Source organism: Colobus angolensis, unplaced genomic scaffold, assembly GCF_000951035.1.
Source record: "Colobus angolensis palliatus isolate OR3802 unplaced genomic scaffold, Cang.pa_1.0 Scaffold128, whole genome shotgun sequence".
Classification (NCBI taxonomy): Eukaryota; Metazoa; Chordata; class Mammalia; order Primates; family Cercopithecidae; genus Colobus; species Colobus angolensis.
The window spans coordinates 3614162-3636417 of NW_012114030.1; the positions used below are offsets into that span (position 1 = coordinate 3614162).

Below are 22256 nucleotides of genomic sequence, written 5' to 3' on the forward strand. Positions count from 1 at the left end.
TTGTTGGCTGCATAAATGTCTTCTTTTGAGAAGTGTCTGTTCATATCCTTTGCCCACTTTTTGATGGGGTTGCTTGTTTTTTTCTTGTAAATTTAAGTTCCTTGTGGATTCTGGATATTAGACCTTTGTCAGATGGATAGGTTGCAAAAATTTTCTCTCATTCGGTAGGTTGCCTGTTCACTCTGATGATAGTTTTTTTTGCTGTGCAGAAGCTCTTTAGTTTAATTAGATCTCATTTATCAATTTTGGCTTTTGTTGCCATTGCTTTTGGTGTTTTAGACATGAGGTCCTTGCCCATGTCTATGCCCTGAATGGTATTGCCTAGGTTTTCTTCTAGGGTTTTTATGGTTTTAGGTTTTACATTTAAGTCTTTAATCCATCTTGAGTTAATTTTTGTATAAGGTGTAAGGAAGGAACCCAGGTTCAGCTTTCTGCATATGGCTAGCCAGTTTTCCCAGCACCATTTATAAAATAGGGAATCCTTTCCCCATTGCTTGTTTTTGGCAGGTTTGTTGAAGATCAGATGGTTGTAGATGTGTGGTGTTATTTCTGAGGCCTCTGTTCTGTTCCATTGGTCTATATATCTGTTTTGGTATCAGCACCATGCTGTTTTGGTTACTGTAGCCTTGTAGTATAGTTTGAAGTCAGATAGTGTGAAAGCCTTCAGCTTTGTTCTTTTGCTTAAGATTGTCTTGGCTATATGGGCTCTTTTTTGGTTGCATATGAAATTTATAGTAGTTTTCACAAGATCAATTACAGCCAGCTTTTGCAGCAAATGGTTAGGCTGGTCCTCCTGTGGTAGTAGGGGGCAGTTTTGTTTTTCTTTTATTTTGAGACAGTCTCACTCTATCACCCAGGCTGGAGTGCAGTGACATGAACTTGGCTCACTGCAACCTCTGCCTCTGGGTTCAGGTGATTCTCCTGCCTCAGCCTCCTGAGTAGCCAGGATTATAGGTGCCCACCACCACACCCAGCTAATTTTTGTATTTTTAGTAGAGATGGCATTTCATGATGTTGGCCAGGCTGGTCTCAAACTCCTGACCTCAAGTGATTCACCTGCTTCAGCCTCCCAAAGTCCTGGGATTAGAGGCGTGAGTCACCGAACCCGACCCTTTTTGCCCATTTTTAAATTGGGTTATTTATTATCTTGCTATTGAGTTGTTTATATGTTATGGATATTAACCATTTATCAGTTGTATGGTTTGCAAACATTTTCTTCCAGTCTGTAGGTTGTCTCTTCACTCTGTTAAGTATTCTGTTAATTATTCACTCTGTTAATTACTCTGTTAATTATTCCTTTGTTGTGCAGAAGCTTTTTAGTTTGATGCAATTCCACTTGTCTGTTTTCGTTTTTGTTGCTTGTGCTTTCAGGATCATATAAAAAAATAATTGCCCAGACCAATGTCACAAAGCTTTCCCTCTATGTTTGCTTCTAATAGTTTATAGTGTTGGATCTTACATTTAAGCCTTTAACTCACTTTTTAATTTTTTTTTAATTTTTAATTTTTATTTTATTTTAGACAGAGTCTAGCTCTATTGCCCAGGCTGGAGTGCAATGGTGCAATTTCGGCTCACTGCAACCTCTGCCTCCTGGGTTCAAGAGATTCTCCTGCCTCAGCTTCCTGAGTAGCTGGAATTACAGGCATCTGCCACCACGTCCATCTAATTTTTTGTATTTTTAATAGAGACGGGGTTTCACCATGATGGTCAGGCTGGTCTCGAACTCCTGATCTAAGGTAATCCACCCACCTCAGTCTCCCAAAGTGCTGGGATTACAGGCGTGAGCCACTGTTCCCAGCCCAACGCTTTTGATTTTTGTATTTGGTTTGAGATAAAGGCTCAGTTTTATTCTTCTGCCTGTGGATATCCAGTGTTCTTAACACCATTTGTTAAAAAGACTGTCCTTTCCCCATTGTATGCTCTTGGCACCTTTGTTGAAAATTCATTGATTGTAAATGCATGGGGTCATTTCTGAGCTCTCTATACTGTTCCATTTGTCAATATCTCTGTTTTTATGCCAGTGTCATGCTGTTTTGCTGACTATACCTTTGTAGTGTATTTTGATGTCAGGTAGTGTGATACCTCTACCTTTATTGTTTATGCTCAAGATTGTCTTGGCTGTTTCAGGTCTTTCATGACTTCATAATTTTAGTATTGTTTTTCCTATTTCTGTAAGAAATGCCATTGGGATTTTGGTAGGAATTACATTGACTCTATAGATCACTTTGAGTAGTATGGACCTTTAAAAAATATTCTTTCAATCTATAATATGAGATAGCTTTCCCTTGATTTTTGTCTTAATTTTCTTTCACCAATGTTTTATAGTTTTAGTGCGCATATTTTTCACCTTCTTGGTTATATTAACTTGTAAGTATTTTATTTTTTGATGCCATTGTAAATGGGATTAATTTCTTTTTCAGATAGTTTGTCATTAGTGTATAGAAATACAACTAATTTTTATATGTTCATTTTGTATTCCATAACTTTACTAAATTTGTTTATTAAATTTAATAACTTTTTTGTAGAGTATTTGTAACAAGTTTCTTATGTATAAGATCATATCAATTGCAAACAGGGACAATTTTTTTCTTTATTTCTAACTTGGATGCGTTTCTTATCTTTTTCTTGCCCAATTGCTCTGACTTGGACTTTCAGTACTGTGTTGAATAGAAGTGGTGAGTGTGGGCATCCTTGCCTTGTTCCTAATTTTAGTGGTAAAATAAATTTTTCACCACTGGGTATGATGTTAACCAGACACTTTTTATTTATGTTCTTTATCATGTTGATGTAATTTCCCTGTATTTCTAGTTTGTTGAGGGTTTTTAATCATGAGTGGCTATTCCTGTGGCCTGAATGTTTGTGTCTTGCTATTCATATGCTGAAGCCATAAGTTGAATTCATATGTTGAAGCCTAATTCTTTGTGTGATGGTATTTGTAGATGCGACCTTTGGAAGGTGTTTAGGTCATAAGAATGTGGCCTTCATGAATAGGATTACTGCCCTTAGACAAAGCAAAATGATGGTTGCTTATGAACCAGAAAGTAGGCTCTCACCAGATATTAAATCTGCTTGCCCCTTGATGTTGGATGTCACAAGTCTTCAGAACTATGAGAAATAAATTTCTATTGCTTGTAACTCATCCAGTCTATGTTATTTGTTATACCAAATAAGCTAAGACAGATGTTTAATTTTATTAAATGCTTTCTTTTTTTATTGATATGATCATGTTATTTTTATTCCTTATTCTGTTAATGTGGTACATCACATTTATTGATTTGCATATGTTGAGCCATCCTTGTGTGCCAGGAATAAAGCCCACATGGTCATGGTGTATGATCGTTTTGTGCTATTGAATTTAGTTTGCTAGTATTTTATTTAGGATTTTGGATCTATGTTCAATAGGGAAATTGGCATGTAGTGATCTTTTCTCATGGTGTGTTTGTTGGGATTTAGTGTCAGGATAGTGCTTGCCTCATACAATAAGTTTGGAAGTATTCTCTCCTCTTCAATTTTTTGGACGAGTTTGAGAAGAATTGATACTAATTCTTCTTTAAATGTTTGGTAGAATTTGCCTGAGAAGCCATCAGGTCCTGGGCTTTTCTTTGTTAGGAGGACTTTGATTACTGATTCAATCTCTTTACTCATTATAGATCTGTTTAAACTTTCTATTGCCTTATGATTCAGGCTTGGTAGGTTGTATATTTCTAGGAATTTATCCATTCCTTCAAGATTATCGAGTTTGTGAACATATAATTGTTCACAGTAGTCTCTTATGACCCTTTTTATTGCTATGGCATCAGTTGTATGTTCTTTAATTTATAATTTCACTTATCTGTTGTTTCTGTTGTTTCTCCCTTTTTCCTTGGTCTACCTAAAAGCTTGTCAATTCTTTTTTTTTTTTTTGAGGCAGAGTCTTGCTCTGTTGCCCAGGCTGGAGTGCAGTGGCATGATCACAGCTCATTTCATTCTCCACCTCACAGATTCAAGTGATTCTCCTGCCTCAGGCTCCCGAATAGCTGGCATTACAGGCATGTGCCACTACACCTGACTGATTTTCATATTTTTAGTAGAGACAGGGTTTCACCATGTTGGTCAGGCTCGTTTTGAACTCCTCACCTCAGGTGATCCACCTGCCTCGACATCCCAAAGTGCTGGGATTGCAGGCATGAGCCACTGCGCCTGGCCAAAGCTTATCAATTCTATCTTTTTGAAAAATCAACTTAATTTCATTGATTTTTTTCCTATTCTCTATTTGATTTATTTTTCTGTGATCTTTATTATTTTCTTCCTTCTACTAACTTTAGGTTTAGTTTGTTCTTTTATTTCTCATTCCTCGAGGTGTAAAGTTAGGTTTTGTAATTGAAATCTTTCTTTTTGTTTTAAAGTTAGGTGTTTATCACTCTGAACTTCCCTTTAGTACTGCTTTTGCTGCCTCCCAGTAAGTTTGGTATATTACGTTTTTGTTTTCATTTATCTCACATTATTTTCTAATTTCTTTTTTTATCCATTGGTTGTTCAAGGGTGTATTGTTTAATTTTTACATATGTATATTTTTCCAGTTTTTCTTCTGGTATTGAATTTTAGTTTCATTCTATTGTGGTTGGAAAAGATTCTTGATATAATTTCAATCATTTTAAATTTGTTAAGACTTGTTTTGTGACCTAACATGTGGTCTATCCTGGGGAATGGTCCATGTGTGCTTGAGAAGCATGTATATTCTGCAGTAGTTAGCTTGTGTATTTTGTATATGTCTGTTAAGGCCATTTGGTCCATAGTGTCATTCAAATGTACTATTTCTCTCTCTCTCTCTTTTTTTTTTTTTTTTTGCCTAGTTGTTCTACTTGTTATTGAAGGTAGGTTTTTGAAGTTTCTTACTATTGAATTGCTGTTTATTTCTCCCTTCAGTTCTGTCATTATTTGCTTTATATATTTAGATGTCTGATGGGTGTGTATATAATTAGTTGTTACAACTCCTGGTGAAATGGCCATTTCATCATTATATAATATCATCATTTGTTTCTTGACTTAAAGTCTATTTTGTCTGATATTAGCATGTCATTCTGCTCTCTTTTGGTTGCCATTTTCATGGAATAGCATTTTCTGCTCCTTTACTTTTAGCCTAAGTGTCAGTAAATACAAAGTGGGTATCTTGTAGACAGCATATAATTGGATTTTGTATTTTTATTAATTCTGCCACTCTGTTTTGAGAGTTTACTTCTGTTTACATTTAAAGTAATTATTGACAGAGAAAGATTTACTACTGCCATTTTGTTAATTGTTTTCTGTTTGTCATGTAGGTCTTTTGTCCCTCTTTTCTTCTCTTGCTGTCTTCCTTTGGGTTTTATTGTTGTTAATTTTTGTATTAATATGCTTTCATTCTGTTCTCTTTTTGTGTATACCACTTCTAAAGGTATTTTCTTTGTGTTTTCCACAAAACATCTTATAATTATCATGGTCTATTTTAAGCTGATAACAACTGAACTTAAATCACATACACCCTATACTTTTATTCCCCATTACATGTTTTATGTTATTGATTCACAATTTACAGTTATTTATATTGTGTATCCAGTAACATAATTTTAGCTATAGTTATTTTTAATATCTTTGTCTTATAACTTTTATACCATACCTGGCATTAAGGACATGACAAAATCACTTTTAAAATTTCTTTAAAATTTATTATTTGGCTGTCAGTTTTTCAGTATTACTCTTGCACATACTTTAAAGAGTCAAAATAGTTCCAAAAAGCTCACTGTTAAAAAAAACTACAATTTCCACATACACTATGGTTTTGGCTTCATTTCCCCTGCTCTTGACAGAACCACTTTCAGCTCTTTCAATTCTCTATCTGTTCAAATTACATAATAATAATTTTGCTACTTTTTGATTTTTGTTTTATCACTGACTTCCCACCATGGAAGGTGGAGATTGATCTCTTTTTCAGTTTTCCTTTTGCCACATAGTAGCACTCTTTTACCCCCATTCACTCCTCAAGTTTACGTGATCATTTTGGTTAGATCAACATTCAGTATTTGCATTATTCTGACTACATAAATGAAATTCAGCTGAGCTGAATAATATACTTTTACTTTTCCCTGTACCCAGGGAAATGAAGGTAATTAATAGAAACTTGGGGTTGGGTGTGGTGGTTCACACCTATAATACTAGCACTTGAGAGGCTGATAGGACAGAATTGCTTGAGCCCAGGAGTTCAAGACCGGCCTGGGCCACAAAGTGAGACCCTGTTTTTATTTTTAAAGTTTTTTTAAAAAAGAAATTATGGGTATCCTCTTGAGGTTGTGGTCTAAAGGTGAATAATTCCTTGATAAGGTCTAAGCTGCCCTAGTTCCTTGGTTAGTTGCAAGAGATGAGACTTGAGTAGAGCTTAGAGAACCTCTGTCTGGGTCATGCTGGATGACTGAGTTATATATCTCCTGTCTTTCCTACCCCCTCTCTCTCTCCACCTCTTTTTTGCCCTCAGCGGATAGCAGGCTCCAAGCTCTCTCCCAGGCTCCAGTATTTTGGTCAGTCACTGAGTGGGGGGCAGGACCTCACAATGGATGGACTGGTGGACCTGACTGTAGGAGCCCAGGGGCACGTGCTGTTGTTCAGGTGAGAATGCCTTTTGGAGTCAACCAGACATTCTCCTTTGAAGGAATGTTTCTTGTTTGAAGGTCCCTGATGGTTTTCTGGTGTCTCTGCAGGTCCCAGCCTGTACTGAGAGTCGAGGCAACTATGGAGTTCAATCCCAGGGAAGTGGCAAGGAATGTATTTGAGTGTAATGGTCAGATGGTGAAAGGCAAGGAAGCTGGGGAGGTCAGAGTCTGCCTCCGTGTCCAGAAGAGCACACGGGATCGGCTAAGAGAAGGTGAGTCTCAAGAGGTTAAATGACCGAGGACATGAATGGGTGCTGCAACCCACTCTGCCCAGCCTTCTGGTTGTCCTGAACTGAGTTCTCATAGGCTCTGACAACTTTCTCCAAGCCTTACCTGAATGAGCAGGCTATTGCCCTGCTGGGTGGGGAAGTCCAGTGGACCTCTCTAAAGAGGTGGGCATGTGGCACTTTCTTACTCCCTCAGTTCTCCGGAGAACTGAGGTCCCCATGCCTGTGAACAAACCATGTTTTTGTTTTTTAATAAATGGAGAGAAAACCTATTTGGGGAGATTGAATTGATGAAGCTAAACAGAAATTTACAAAGCACTCACATACACATTTTATCACCGGTGACTTCCTCCCTTGTTCCTATTCTCAAAGAGTAGAATTGTGTTTGGGGTAGGAGAATAGTAATGACAATACTAAGAATAACTGTCTCTAGTAGTGACAGTAGTAGGAATAACTGTCTCTAGTAATGACAGTACTAGAAAGAATTGTATCCTCTTTAAAGGTAAAATTATTAGCTGGGCATGATGGCAATTTCTTGTAGTCTCAGCAACTTGAGAGGCTGAGGTGGGAGGATCATTTGAGCCCAGGAGGTTGAGGCCTGCCTGGGCAACATAGCAAGACCCATCCCTAAAAAATAATTACCTTTCTAGGAGCAGTTTTCCTGGGCTGAGGAGATAGCATTCCAGTTATGAGGGCAGCCAGCATGGCTAGAAATTAAGAGCAAAATGTTAGAGAGTAGGGAATTGAAGAAGAGTTACCCCCAAACCTACATAGAAATCCCCCTCTACTCTTTGGCTGACTCCTAAGACATGAATGCCCAGGTCAGTACTCCAAGAAACCCAGTAGAAAACAGCAACTGAAAAGCCAAAGAGCTGATCAGAGAATTCGGCAGCTCCCCAGTGCTGGGGGGACAGAGATTTGAGAGGCCTTGATAAATGCCTTGGTCTTTCCATTGAGACAACTGACTAGCAACCAAGAGAAACAATATACAATAGAAACAGACCCACAGGTGATTCAGAAATTAGAGTGATTGGATAGGAATTTTAAAAAGGTAACTATAATTAATATCTTCAAGAAAAAAGGGAAAGGATGAGAACTTCATCAAAAACCTGGAATTCATAAAATAGAGTCAAATGGAAACTCTAGAACCAAAAAACGCAATGACTGAAATGAAGAATTCAGTAAATAGATTTATAGCAGATTAGAAGCAGAACAGAGAATTAGTGAACTAGAAGACAAGCCATTTGAAAGTATCTGGATAAATATGCAGGTAAAAAGAATGAAAAATACAGAAGAACATCATAAGAGATGTGTGGGTTATGGTGAAAGATCTAACAAACATGTAATTGGAATTACAGAAAGTGGTGGTGGGGGAGGAGAGAGAGAGAAAGAGACAGAGAGAGAGAGAAAGAAAATAGGAAAGATGGAATAGGAAAGACAGAATAGGAAAGATGGAATAGGATGGAATAGGAAAGATGTTAAAGAATTTCCGACTTCACTTGGGAGCCGCCCCAGGCCAGGGGGCGACACCGCGTCCCCTCCCTTAGCCTAGCTGCCACCCAGCTTTAGGGCCTAAGGGCAAATCAAGCGCCCGGTCCTCCCGGCGCCGTGTGCGCGGCCCGCCCAGGCCCTTGGCCACCGTCGCCGCGGGGACAGGCCGCGAGCCACAGAGGCCTGGTGCGCGCCCCGCCCCTGAGCCCGCAGTAGGAGCGGCCTCAGCCCGTGGTGAGCAGGGAGTCGTCACCTTAGTCCTCCCTCGCCCTCGGAGGGCCGCTGGGGCGGGGCAGGCCTTCGGGCCGAGGGCCACCCAGGTGGTCGAATCCCTCAACTCCCGCGAGTGGCCCAGCGAGGGAAGGAGCCGAGTTCGGTTCCCTCAAAATTATAAAAGCAGGAAAAGGCAAGACAAAGAAATCCAACAAGGCTAGTGATTTCAGCGATATGGAGAATTGGCCAATGCCAAGTGAATCAGCGAACACTGGATTTCAGAGTGTCCTCAGCCAAGGAAATAAAAAGCCACAAAATAGAAAAGAAAAAGAAGAGAAGGTTGAAAAGAGAAGTAACAAGGAGAGCAAAGAAAATCGGGAAACAAAGTTAAATGGTCCTGGTGAAAATGTCAGTGAGGATGAGGCTCAGTCAAGTAATCAACGAAAGAGAGCTAATAAGCACAAGTGGGTACCACTCCACTTAGATGATGTAAGATCAGAGAGTCAAGAAAGACCTAGATCCCGGAACAGCTCAAGATGTCAACCTGAAGCAAATAAACCAACACATAACAATAGGAGAAATGATACACGAAATTGGAGGCGAGACAGAGAAAAAAAGAGATGATCAAGATGAAGTTTCTAGTGTGAGAAGTGAGGGTGGTAATATCCCAGGTTCCTTTAAAGGTCGAGGAAGAGGCCGAGGACAGGGAAGAGGAGGAGGCGGAGGAAATCCTCGACTGAACTTTTGACTATTCATATGGTTATCAAGAACATGGTGAAAGGACTGATCGACCACTTCAAACAGGACTTAATACCAGCATGATGTATTACTGTGATGATGGTACAGGTATACAGGTGTATCCTGTGGAAGAAGCATTGCTTAAAGAGTATATTAAGCATCAAATTGAATATTACTTCAGTGTAGAAAATTTGGAATGAGACTTCTTTCTTCGGAGAAAGATGGATGAACAAGGTTTCTTGCCTATTTCCCTGATTGCTGGTTTTCAGCGTGTTCAGGCTTTCACTACAAACCTTAATCACATCTTAGAAGCAATGAAGGATAGCACAGAAGTAGAAATTGTGGATGAGAAAATGAGAAAAAAGATAGAACCAGAAAAGTGGCCAGTTCCAGGCCCTCCTCCACACAATGTGCCACCAACAGACTTCTCTCAACTGATTGATTGTCCAGAGTTTGTACCAGGCCAAGCCTTTTGCTCATATACAGTCAGGGTGATGATCTTCTTAAGCTCTTGGATGTCATTTGATCAGAATATGCAGTGAAATAGGTGACTCACTGAAATGCCATTATAAATACTGGAACAAATCCTGCTGCAAAAATGAAAGTGATCAGACTGTCTTCTGTTCAAGAATGTCTATTCCCACCTCCTGGTGGAGGAAGTTGGGCCAACACTGCAGTGGAGATAACCACCTTTGCGATAGTGAGAGACAGACCAGAGGACTGCTACTCTTTTTATAGGAGCTGCCTATTTCTGTGTAATTGGCCTGGGCTGCATGGGCTGCTTTTATTCATGGTGGAAAAGTTAATTGTTATTATTCTGGAAATACCGCAAGAGTATGTTTTCTGTTTCCAGGGTTATGTACTTGGGTCCAGATGAATAAAGCAGAAAAAGGAGATTGAGTAGCATTTCCCAGATTCTTAAGTACTTTGCTATTTGATTTGCCTTTCAGTGTCGTGTACATTGCAAAACTCAGATATTGTCATGATGTTTCACTTGGACATAAGACTTATTAATGTGGACACTTAAGGGGTAAGGAATTTAAGAACTGGATGAGGATATTTCTTCCTTTACTCTTCAAAATATATTTTTGATACATCAGTATGAGAGAACGTCCCATCAACAAAGCATCGATGATGGACAGTCTCACAGTATTTTTATCTTATGCTTCTTTGTCAGGCTTCTGCTTCTAATCCCAGTAAGCAAGTTGGACAGGCATTTTAAAAGCTGAAGAAAAGTGACATTATTTTAGCTAATGGTTTTTAATTTATTTTTTGTTAAGATATAATGGGTGATTATATCAGTTAGATTTATGTATTGTATCAACTTGGGTCCAAGATGATAGTTTTAGCCAGCTTGTGAACAGGCATTGGGTAAATTAGCTAAAATAACATATGCTTTCTCTACAGGGTAGGTAAGATAGGTCAGTCAAGTTGGTAACCGTTTATGCATACTAATCTGTCCATTAACCGTCCATTAACCATTTATGCATACTAATAAAATTATAAGAATAAAAAAAAAAGAATTTCCTCAAACTGGCCAGTCGCGGTGGCTCACACCTGTAATCCCAGCACTTTGGGAGGCCGAGGCAGGTGGATCACCTGAGGACAGGAGTTTGAGACCAGCCTGGCCAACATGGTGAAACCCCGTCTCTACAAAAAATACAAAATTAGCAGGTGTGGTGGCACGCATTTGTAATCCCAGCTACTCAGGAGGCTGAAGCAGAATCGCTTGAAACTGGGAAGCAGAGGTTGCAGTGACCTGAGCTCGCCCCATTGCATTCCAGCCAGGGTGACAAGAGCGAAAGTCCACTAAAAAAAAAAAAAAATTCCCCATACTGATGAAAGACATCAAGATTCTTTACATAATCAAAGCAGGATAAATATGAAGGACATTATATCAATGTATGTTATAATCAAGCTGCTGAAGACCAAAGACAAAGAGAAAAAAATTTAAAGTAGCCAGAAAAATACAGTAAATTTTTTATTGAGTAACAGAATAGCTACCATTTATTGAGCACTTATTGTATAAAAGGCACTGTGCTAAATACTTGATAAGCACTGCTTCATTTCCTTTTTACCATTGGGAGGGTGTCATTATTATCATTATTATCCTCACTTTAAAAATAAAGAATGGAGGCCAGGCGCAGTGGCTCACGCCTTTTATCCGAGTGCTTTGGGAGGCTGAGGCAGGTGGATTAGTTCGAGACTAGCCTGGCCAACATGGTGAAACCCTATCTCTATTAAAAATACAAAAATTAGCAGGATGTGGTGGCATGTGCCTGTAATCCCAGCTACTCGGGAGGCTGAGGCCAGAGAATTGCTTGAACCTGGGAGGCAGAGGTTGCAGTGAGCTAAGATTGCACCCCTGCACTCCAGCCTGGGCAACAGAGCGAGATTCTGTCTCAAAAAAGAAAATAAAAAATAAAAAAGAAAGGAAGGAAGGAAGAAGGGAAGGAAGGAAAGGAAGAAAAGGAAGGAAAGAAAGAAAGGAAAGGAGGGAAAAAGGAAGGAAGGAAAGGAAGGAAGGGAGGAAGGAAAAGAAAGAAAGAGAAAGAAAGAAGGAAAGAAAGAAAAGAAAAGAAAGAAAGGAAAAGGAAGGAAGGAAGGAAGGAAGGAAGGAAGGAAGGAAAGAAGGAAGGAAGGAAGGGAGACTCAGAGAGTTCAGACAACATACCCCAAGTCACACAGCTGAGAAGCAGAGGAGCTGGGCCTCGAGCTCCCATCTGCCAGGCTCCGAGGTGCAGGCCGCTCACCCGCTGTGCCACCCTGTCCCTTCAGGGCAGATCCAGAGTGTTGTGACTTACGACCTGGCTCTGGACTCCGGCCGCCCACATTCCCGCGCTGTCTTCGGTGAGACAAAGAACAGCACGCGCAGGCAGACGAAGACCTTGGGGCTGACCCAGACTTGTGAGACCCTGAAGCTACAGTTGCCGGTGAGCAGGAGAGTGGCCAGAACCCTGTGTTCTCCAAGCATGGGGTGGGCTTGGGGAGCTAAGGAGGGCAGATCCCCAAATCCTGGCTATCTCTTAGGATTGCATCGAGGACCCAGTGAGCCCCATTGTGCTGCGCCTGAACTTCTCTCTGGTGGGAACTCCCTTGTCTGCTTTCGGGAACCTCCGGCCAGTGCTGGCTGAGGATGCTCAGAGACTCTTCATAGCCTCAGTGAGTCTGGAGTTGGGGTCCTGCAGGGGTCTGGAAGAGACCAGAGGCCAAGGTGGTTGAAATTCATTTTATTTGATTGCATCTAATTTTACTTCAGCATTTTATTTTATTGTTTAATTTCACAACATTTGGTTATTTCCTTTCCTTTCATTTGATCATATTCATTTTTTAAAAGTTTCCCTTTGAGAAGAATTGTGGCAATGACAACATTTGCCAGGATGACCTCAGCATCACCTTCAGTTTCATGAGGTGAGTTTCCTTTCCTTTCCTCCTCGCCTGCTCCGGAGGAGGACCCGTACCATAACCCGCTGTGTTCTCCTCCTGGCCCCCAAGGGAGCCGGGTGTTCCTGGGCTCTGAGGTCCCGTGTGGCTGCCCCTCTACTGTTGTCTCTCATCCAGTGCCTGAGTCTCCGTTCCGCTGAAGCAGGCTTTGCCACAGGGAAGCCCCCAGTGCCCCACCCCCGGCCTGTCTTATTCCCACAGCCTGGACTGCCTCGTGGTGGGTGGGCCCCGGGAGTTCAACGTGACAGTGACTGTGAGAAATGACGGCGAGGACTCCTACAGGACACAGGTCACCTTCTTCTTCCCGCTTGGCCTGTCCTACCGGAAGGTGTCCAGGCTCCAGGTAACCACATCCTTCTCAGGCTCCATCTGACCTTTGCTTCACCGTCCTCATGGCTGGAGGTGGATATCACCGCCTTTGCCTCCCTTGCCTTCCAGAACCAGCGCTCACAGCGATCCTGGCGCCTGGCCTGTGAGTCTGCCTCCTCCACCGAAGTGCCTGGGTCCTTGAAGAGCACCAGCTGCAGCATAAACCACCCCATCTTCCCAGAAAACTCAGAGGTCAGAACTCCTGGCACCTCCCCTCCTTTTTTCTTTGATTTCTTTGGGGATTCTTTTCTTCTTCTTCTCTTCTTTAGTAGTGATTCCTTTTTGTACAAAACAGCTTTGTTGAGATATAATTCACATACCATCCAATTCACCTATTTAAAGCATACATTTCAAACCCAGCACAGTGCCTCATGCTTGTAATCCTAGCACTTTAGGAGGTCGAGGCAGGAGGATTGCTTGAGTCCAAGAGTTTGAAACCAGCCTGGGTGACATGGCGAGACCCCGTCTCTACAAAAACTGTAAAAATTAGCTGGGGGTGGTGGTGCACACCTGTAGTCCCAGTTACTTGGGAGGCTGGGGTGGGAGGATCTTCTAAGCCTGGGTGGTTGAGGCTGCAACGAGCTATGATAACACCACTGCACTGTAGCCTGGGCAACAGAGTGAGACCCTGTCTCAAAAATAAATAAAATAAAACAAAATAAAGCATACAGTTCAGTGGCTTTGAGTGAATTCACAGGGTCTTGCATCCATCATCATGATCCATTTCAGAACATCTTCATTACGTCACAAAGAGCCTCTGTTCCCGTTGGCCCTCAACCCCAATCCTCCCATCTCCCCCAGCTCTAGGCAACCACTAATCTACTTTGCGTCTATAGATTTGCCTATTCTGGACATTTCATATAAATGAAATAATACCGTATGTGATCCTTTCGCTAGCATAATATTAAGCAAGGACTTAGCAAGGATCATTCACATCGTTGTATGTGTCAGTACTTCATTGCTTTACATTTAAAAAAAATTTTTAATATATTTTTTGAGATAGAGTCTCACTTCGTCACCCAGGCTGGAGTGCAGTGATGCAATCTTGGCTCACTGCAACCTCCGCCTCCCAGGTTTAAGCGATTCTTGTGCCTCACCCTCCCAAGTAGCTGGGGTTACATGCACCTGCCACCATGCCCGGTTAATTTTTGTATTTTTAGTAGATACAGGGTTTCGCCATGTTGGCCAGGCTGGTCTCGAACTCCCAACCTCAGGTGATCCACCTGCCTCAGCCTCCCAAAGTGCTAGGATTACAGGCGTGAGCCACCGTGCCCGGCCTTCATTGCTTTTTATTTGGTGAACAATATCCTCTTGTGTGGATGGACCATATTTCATGTCTCCATTAATCAGATGATGGGCATTTGGGTTATTTCTTCTCTCCTATTTCTATCATTGCTTCTCCTTTCTCCCATTCCAGGTCACCTTTAATATCACATTTGATGTGGACTCTAAGGCTTCCCTTGGAAAAAAACTGCTCCTCAAGGCCAATGTGACCAGGTGCTCTTTGCCAGGCTTCTGCATGCAGTTGCCCTTCTGAGGCCCCAGCTCCTGGCCCAGGGTGGGCCTTTGCCCTTTGCCCACTGGTTCTCCCTTCAATGCATTTGTTCACTTAGCAAACAGTCACTGAGCACCTACCACGTGCTGGGTCTTGTGCTGAGTGCTGGTGGGACAGTGGTGGATCACACGATGGCAGTTCCTGCCTTCTCAGAGATGATAATTTAGTGGCAAAGACAGGCAAGAAAACTAGCCATTAATCTTGCATCTCAAATCCAGTATGAGATGCAAGATTAGATGGCGGATGGCCAGTGTTCTTGGGAGTCTGGAGTTCAGAGAAGATTCCTAAAGAAAATATATTTAGGAGCTGGATGTGGTGGCTCAGCCCTGTAATACCAGCACTTTGGGAGACTGAGGCAAAACAATGACTCGAACCCAGGAGTTCAAAATCAGCCTGGACAACATATCAATACCCCGTTTCTACAAAAAATACAAAAATTAGCCAGGCATGGTGGTGCATGCCTGCAATCCCAGCTACTCAGGAGGCTGAGGCACAAGAATTGCTTGAGCCTGGAAGATTGAGGCTGTAGTGAGCTGAGATTGTGCCACTGCACTGCAGCCTGGGCAACAGAATGAGACCCAGTCTCAAAAAAATAAAAAATAGATAAAAATAAAAATAAAAGAAAATGAAAGGGGGAAAAAAGAAAATATATTCAGACAAAGCAAAAGCATGAACTGAGGGCGGGCATGAAGATGGAAGGCAGAAAGCAGATACCAAGGATGGGAAGATCAAGGTGTGTTTAAGAGTGGCCTCAGCATGAAATGCAGGGTTGAAGGAGCTGGTGGTGGTTAGATATAGGCCATGTCCCAAAATGGCTGATGGGTGTTGCTAGGGATTTGCAGTTTCGCCTCTGGGAGTGACATAATCATATTGGCATGTTAGAACGATCACTCTTCAGGAGGGCTGACCATTGGGGTGGGAGCAGGTGTGAATTCAGGGACCAGTTAGAGGAAGGTGGCTGTAGACATCCAGGTGGAGAGGGATGGGCCTGGGCTAGGCAGGGGCAGGGGTTGGAGAACAGTGGGGTTTCAGACGCAGAGATAACAGGACTTGGTGGCTGATTGGAGGCAGGGAGTGAGGGAGAGGGAGGACGAAAGACTGTCCATTCTCAAGAGCTTGCTGGAGCTCTCTCTTTCCCTCCAGTGAGAACAACATGTCCAGAACCAACAAAACCGAATTCCAACGGGAGCTGCCGGTGAAATATGCTGTCTACATGGTGGTCACCAGGTGCTGGCTTCAGGACTTTAGCTGAGCCTCCCTTCTGGGCTGGACATGACTGATCTGTGTGCATGAGTCTGTGCATGTCTGTGTGTGTGTGAGTCTGAGGATCTATGTGCATGTGTATGTGTGCATGGGTGTGTATGTGTGCATGGGTGTGTGAGTGTGAAGATCTATGTGCATGTTTGCGTGCATGGATGTGTATTTGTGCATGTGTGTGCCTGAGGATCTATTTGTATGGGTGTATGTGTGCATGGGCGTGTGTTTGTGCATGTGAGTGGGATCTATGTGCATGTGTATTGTGCAAGGGTGTGTATTTGTGTGTCTGAGGATCTATGTCCATGTGTGTATGTGTGCATGGGTGTGTATTTGTGTGAGAATCTATGTGCATGTGTATGTGTACATGGGTGTGTATTTGTGCATGTTTGTGAGTGTGAGGATCCTTGTGCGTGTATTTGTGCATGTGTGTCTGAGGATCTGTGTGCATGTATGTGTGCATGGGTGTGTATTTGTGCATGTGTGTGAGGATCTATGTGCATGTGTGTGTGCATGGGTGTGTATTTGTGCATGTGTGTGTGTGTGACAGGATCCATGTGCATGTATGTGTGCATGGGTGTGTGTCCATGGGTGTGTATTTGTGCATGTATGTGTATCTGAGGATCTATGTGTGCATATGTGTGTGTGTGAATGAGTGTGTATTTGTGCGTGTGTGTGTCTGAGGGTCTACGTGCATGTATATGTGCATGGGTGTGTATTTGTGTGCACGTGTGTGTGTCTGAGGGTCTACGTGCATGTGTGTATGCGTTCGTGGGTGTGCATTTGTGCATGTATGTCTAAGTGGCCCAAATGGACACGCACTGTGTGTCCAGCACACATTGCTTCCCCCATCCCCCTGCACCCTACCACATCTCCACCCCCCAGGCCTTCATACCCATTACCCATGTGCCTGTTCGCTCCTTACACACTTAGCCTGAGACACCCTCCCAGGGCACCCATCATGTTTTGTCACCTCCTGTCCCTTCTTTCTCCCTTCAGCCATGAGGTCTCCACTAAATATCTCAACTTCACGGCCTCAGAGAATACCAGTCGCGTCATGCAGCATCAATATCAGGTGGGGAGCTGGGGCATCTTGGTCCCGAGAAAGAGGCTGGGGAGGAAAATCGATGGTAGACAATGCAGAAACAGGGATGGGAAATGTGCGCAAGGCGCCTGTGGTGTGCCAGACTTGGTCCACGCTGCTGTCAGTATGCACACATGCACGCACGTATGTATATGACATGCACGCACGTAATTATCTTGTGTTACCTTCGTAACGACTCTGTGGGGCACTGTCAGGATCCCCAGTTTACAGATGAAGAAACTGAGGCTCAGAGAGGTTTACAGAGCACGCCCGAGGTCTCCCACCGAGTAAGTGGGAGACCAAGCCATGTGGCACTGGAATGCATGTTAGGTGTACACTCTACTCTCTCAAACAGGAAGGGGCAGGATGCCCCGGCCTGTGGCCTGCCCCGTAGGGAGGGGAGGCTGATTTTCCAGGCTGGCTGGGGAGGAAGGCCAGAGCCCTGACCCCACCCTCCCCGGTGCAGGTCAGCAACCTGGGGCAGAGGAGCCTCCCCATCAGCCTGGAGTTCTCGGTGCCCGTCCGGCTGAACCAGATGATCATATGGGACCGCCCCCAGGTCACCTTCTCCGAGGTGAGCGGAGCTCGGCCTGACTCCCACAGCGCCCTGCGCCTTCCTCTCACCTCTGTCTCCGCTGTTGGGTTTTGGAGCCACTCCCCCTCCCTCCTGGACCCAAGCCATCTCACCTCTTGAGAGATGGGCCCTGGCGCCTTCATCTCTGCCCCTTCTCAGTGCGTCTCTTTCCTCAGAGCCTCTCGAGTACGTGCCACACCAAGGAAAGATTTCCCACCCCTCACACCGACTTTCTGGCTAAGCTTCAGAAGGACCCAGTGGTGGTGAGAAGCTAAATCAGTCCCAGGGCCATATGGAGACCCAGCGCGCTTCCCTGCTGCAACCTGTATGGTCTCTGAGCACACGGGGAGGGGTGTTCTTTGCCTTCTGCTTCCTTACCCGTCCCCTCCTCTCCTGCGTTCCCCAGAACTGCTCCATCGCTGTCTGCCAGATAATCCGGTGTGACATCCCGTTCTTTGGCATCCAGGAAGAATTCAATGCCACCCTCAAAGGCAACCTCTCGTTTGACTGGTACATCAAGGTGTGTGGGGTCCTGATGCTTCGCCGGGCACAGGCGTGGTGCTCCGGGGCCCAGGTGCAGTGCACACCCGCTCTCTTCCACAGACCTCGCATAACCACCTCCTGGTCGTGAGCACAGCTGAGATCTTGTTTAACAATTCCACGTTCACCCTGCTTCCGGGACAGGGGGCGTTTGTGAAGGCCCAGGTACCTGTCTTGGATGCTGAGGAACTATTGGAGGGAGAGGGGCTGGGCTTGTGGAGATCTCTGGGGGAGGGGAGAGAGAGACACAAAGAGAGAGGGAGAGAGAGACACAGCAACAGAGAGACATAAGGAGAGAGACAGACATAAAGAGAGACAGAGACAGAGAGATAGAGACAGAGGGAGCAACAGATACAGAGACAGACACAAAGGAGAGAGAGACACAGAGACAGTGAGAGATGGAGATACAGACAGACAGAGATAGAGACAGAGACAGATACAGAGCGAGACAGAGACAGGGAGAGATGGAGATAGAGACAAAGACAGATACAGAGTGAGACAGAGACAGAGACAGTGAGAGATGGAGATAGAGAGGCAGAAAGAGAGAAAGATAGAGGACAGAGAAACCGAGGGAGGAGGGAGAGGAGGGAGAAGAGGTGGGGGAGGAGGACTGAGGGCTGGGATTCTGGGGGACTTGAGGAGGGGTTCCCCACTTGATTCAGGGGTGCACACGGTGTGAATGGGGAACCCCCAGAAATCCGGAGTCGTCTCCCCTGACGTCCCTCCTTCCTCCCCCAGACGGAGACCAAAGTGGAGCCGTTCGAGGTCCCCAACCCCTTGCCGCTCATCGTGGGCAGCTCTGTGGGGGGGCTGCTGCTCTTGGCCCTCATCACCGCCACGCTGTACAAGGTGCTCCCCTCCGTTCCCCCACCCCTCCCTTCCTCCTCTCGGGCCTCGCACTGCAGCTCCGTGCCGCGGTTTCTCCAGCGGGGCTGCCAGCTCTGTGACTGGGGCGAGTCCGGGAGTCTCTCTGCGCCTCAGTCTCTTAGGGAGGGTGGCCAGGTTCATGCGCAGGGCGCGCTGAGAACGCCCCAGGTACAGACTCCACCAAATGCGTAGTCGCTCTCCTTGTTGTAGTTTCTGTTTCTCTCCAGGCCCTGAAGCGGATGTCACTCTCCTCCCGCCCCGCCCTCCTGGGTCCCTTCTGTCTCCGCCAAGCGCTCTGGGACCCGTGCTGGCCCTCCCGCCCCCTCCCCCTGGTCTGCGGAGTCGCCCGCTCCCTGGCTGTTGTCACCCTCACTGCCCTCCTCTGCCCCGCAGCTCGGCTTCTTCAAGCGGCAGTACAAGGACATGATGAGTGAAGGGGGTCCCCTAGGGGCCGAACCCCAGTAGTGGCTCCTTCCCGACCGACCGAGCTGCCTCTCCGTGGCCAGCAGGACTCTGCCCAGACCACACATAGCCCTCAGGCTGCTGGACACACCGGACGGCGAAGTCTCCTCGAGACAGGACCAGCTTGGGCTTACATTTGTGTGTGTGCAAGTGTGTATGTGCATGTGTGTGAGTGTGTGCAAGTGTCTGTGTGCAAGCGTGTGCACATGTGTGCGTGTGCGTGCATGTGCACGCACGTGTCCACGTGTGTGTGCAAGTATGTGAGTGTGTCCAAGTGTGTGCAAATGTGTGTAAGCGTATGTATATGTGTGTGCATGTGTGTGAGTGCATGTGTGTGCTCAGGGGTGTATGGCTCATGTGTGTGACTCAGATGTCTCTGGCGTGTGGGTAGGTGGTGGCAGCGCAGCCTCTCCGGCAGAAGGGAACTGCTTGGGCTCCCTTGTGCGTGGGTGAAGCCGCTGCTGGGTTTTCCTCCGGGAGAGGGGACGGTCAATCCTGTGAGTGAACACAGAGGGAAACGCAGCAGCTCCTCTCCACTGAAGGAAGTGGGACTTCCTGTCGCCGGAGAGTCTGCGGGGCCTGCGGGAGCCAGCGCAGCTTGGATGGAGATTCCGTGAGAAGCCGTGGGTGGAACCAGGAGCCTCACCAAACCCACTCCACACCAGCGCTGATGCCCAGTAAAGATGTCCACTGAGGAATGATGAATCTCCCTTTATGGATTCATTTATTATTTCAATGTGACTTCAATTTTTTCAATGGATAAGCCTGTCTACGGTACAAAAATCAAAAAGCATTCAAGAGTGTACAGTGAAAAGTCTCCCTTTCCAGATATTCAAGTCACCTCCTTAAAGGTAGTCACGCTTGTGTTTTGAGGTTTCCTTCAGATTCCAGGTGATGTGCAAATGTATGCACGTGTGCACCCACACACACCACACATACACACACACACGTTTTTTACACAAATGGTAGCATACTTTATATTGGTTTGTATCTTGCTTTTTTTCACTAATGTTTCTCAGACATCGGTTCATATTGACATAAATTACTTTTTCATTCTTTTATACCGCTGCATAGTATTCCATTGTGTGAGTGTACCATAGTGTATTTAACCAGTCTTCTTTTGATATATTATTTTCAATCTCTTGTTATTGCATCAATGCTGAGTTAATAAATCAAATATATGTCATTTTTGCATATATGTCAGGATAATTTATAGGATATGTTCCTGGAAGTTTGGGTTCTCCCAGAAGCAAACCCAAAATTTGAGTGAAACAAGCATATTTAAGAGGTGGCAGGCCAGGCACGGTGGCTCACACCTGAAATTCTAGCATTTTGGGAGGTGAAGGTGTGAGGATTGCTTGAGCTCAGGAGTTCGAGACTAGCCTGGGCAACATATTGAGACCCTGTCTCCTGAAAAATTTAGAAAAATTAGCCAGGCCTGGTGTTACGTGCCTGTAGTCACAGCTACTTCAGAGGCTGAGACAGGAGAATTACTTGAGCCCAGGAGGTCTAGACTGCAGTGAGCCATGATCACACCACTGCACTCCAGCCTGGGTGGCAGAGTGAGATCTTTTCTCAAAAATAAACAAAATAATAAAATAAAGGCCGGGCACGGTGGCTTATGTCCCTGTAATTCCAGCACTTTGGGAGGCTGAGGCAGGTGGATCACCTAAGGTCAGGAGTTTGAGACCAGCCTGTCGAACATGGTGAAACCCCGTCTCTACTAAAAATACAAAAAAAATTAGCCAGACATGGTGGCAGGCACCTGTAATCTCAGCTACTTGGGAGGCCGAGGAAGGAGAATTGCTTGAACCTGGAAGGTAGATGTTGCAGTGAGATATGATTGCATCACTGCACTCCAGCCTGGGCGACAGAGCAGGACTCCATCTTAAAAAAATAATAATAAATAAAAATAAAGAGATGGCTCCAGGAAATACCAAGGAAGGGAGGGCTGCCAATAACAGGTGTATTATCCACAGAGAAGCTGCTGTGAGTTCCTGGAGCTTCATTCCACTGGGCAGTTCTGGGAGGCAGTGCAAACACGCGCCTCAGTATCACCCCACCCAAGGGAGAAGACTGGAGAACGTAGACACCGATTCCACTTAGCTATTGGATGAGGGCTGCTCTTGGTGGGTAGTGTTAATTTCATACCACTCTGGCCTGCCCTGAGTGTGAGCAGAGCGGGCTCTAGTGGCCAGAGAAAGCGATACCAGTGCTGCCGGCTCCGTGTCTGACAGGTGAACACAGCCCCTGGCACTGTCTTTTTGGTTCAGGTCAGGGCACCAGCAGCACTTGCTCAAGGTGTGTGCAAGTGACGTTTTGGTGATTGCTTCCTCAGAGGGAGGACGCCCAGTGCCTGTCTCTCATACTTTGCAAACACAGTAAACACTACCCTGGCTGAACATACATCCTCTCTAATCTTCACACCAGTCCTTGGTATTTATATGAATTTCACTTATGAGGAAACCAAGGCTTAGATAGATCATACCGATTGCCTGAGTTCATACAGCTGAGAAGGAATGGAGCTAGGAATTGATCCCAGCTCTGCCTAGCTCTAAAGCTTTTCTCTTTTACTGTCCTGACAGCCTCAGAGGAATGGCCCCAGAGCAGGCATGAGGGAGTGTGGGGAGAGGGTGGCTGTTATTTAACTGTTATGATATTAGGTTAAAGCATATGAAATTGATGACATGTTTTTGGACTAAAATGGTTCTTTCTTTCTTTTTCTTCTTTCTTTTTTTCTTCCTTTCTTTTTCTTTCTTTTTCTCTTTCTTTCTCTTTC

At 44.7% G+C, this 22256-nt stretch overlaps 1 protein-coding gene and 1 pseudogene across 3 annotated transcripts in view; both read left to right on the forward strand.

The window, feature by feature from the left end:
- ITGAM (integrin, alpha M (complement component 3 receptor 3 subunit)) overlaps positions 1-20686 on the forward strand; it is an 88009-nt gene extending 67323 nt beyond the window's left edge. For both annotated transcript variants that reach the window (XM_011933636.1, XM_011933638.1), the window contains exons 15-30: positions 6485-6615; positions 6708-6871; positions 12107-12261; positions 12359-12490; positions 12666-12739; positions 12974-13115; positions 13211-13333; positions 14559-14638; positions 15840-15923; positions 16950-17025; positions 17501-17608; positions 17785-17871; positions 18015-18128; positions 18212-18313; positions 18887-18997; positions 19409-20686. In XM_011933636.1, coding sequence (XP_011789026.1) covers positions 6485-6615; positions 6708-6871; positions 12107-12261; positions 12359-12490; positions 12666-12739; positions 12974-13115; positions 13211-13333; positions 14559-14638; positions 15840-15923; positions 16950-17025; positions 17501-17608; positions 17785-17871; positions 18015-18128; positions 18212-18313; positions 18887-18997; positions 19409-19480 — 1755 coding nt within the window. In that variant the 3' untranslated portion in view covers positions 19481-20686. The remainder of the gene's footprint in view (positions 1-6484; positions 6616-6707; positions 6872-12106; positions 12262-12358; positions 12491-12665; positions 12740-12973; positions 13116-13210; positions 13334-14558; positions 14639-15839; positions 15924-16949; positions 17026-17500; positions 17609-17784; positions 17872-18014; positions 18129-18211; positions 18314-18886; positions 18998-19408) is intronic.
- Positions 8450-10760, forward strand: LOC105505709 (annotated as a pseudogene). The gene has a single exon (XR_001000791.1). The product of XR_001000791.1 is annotated as a la-related protein 1B-like (transcript).
- Positions 20687-22256: the final 1570 nt, after the last annotated feature.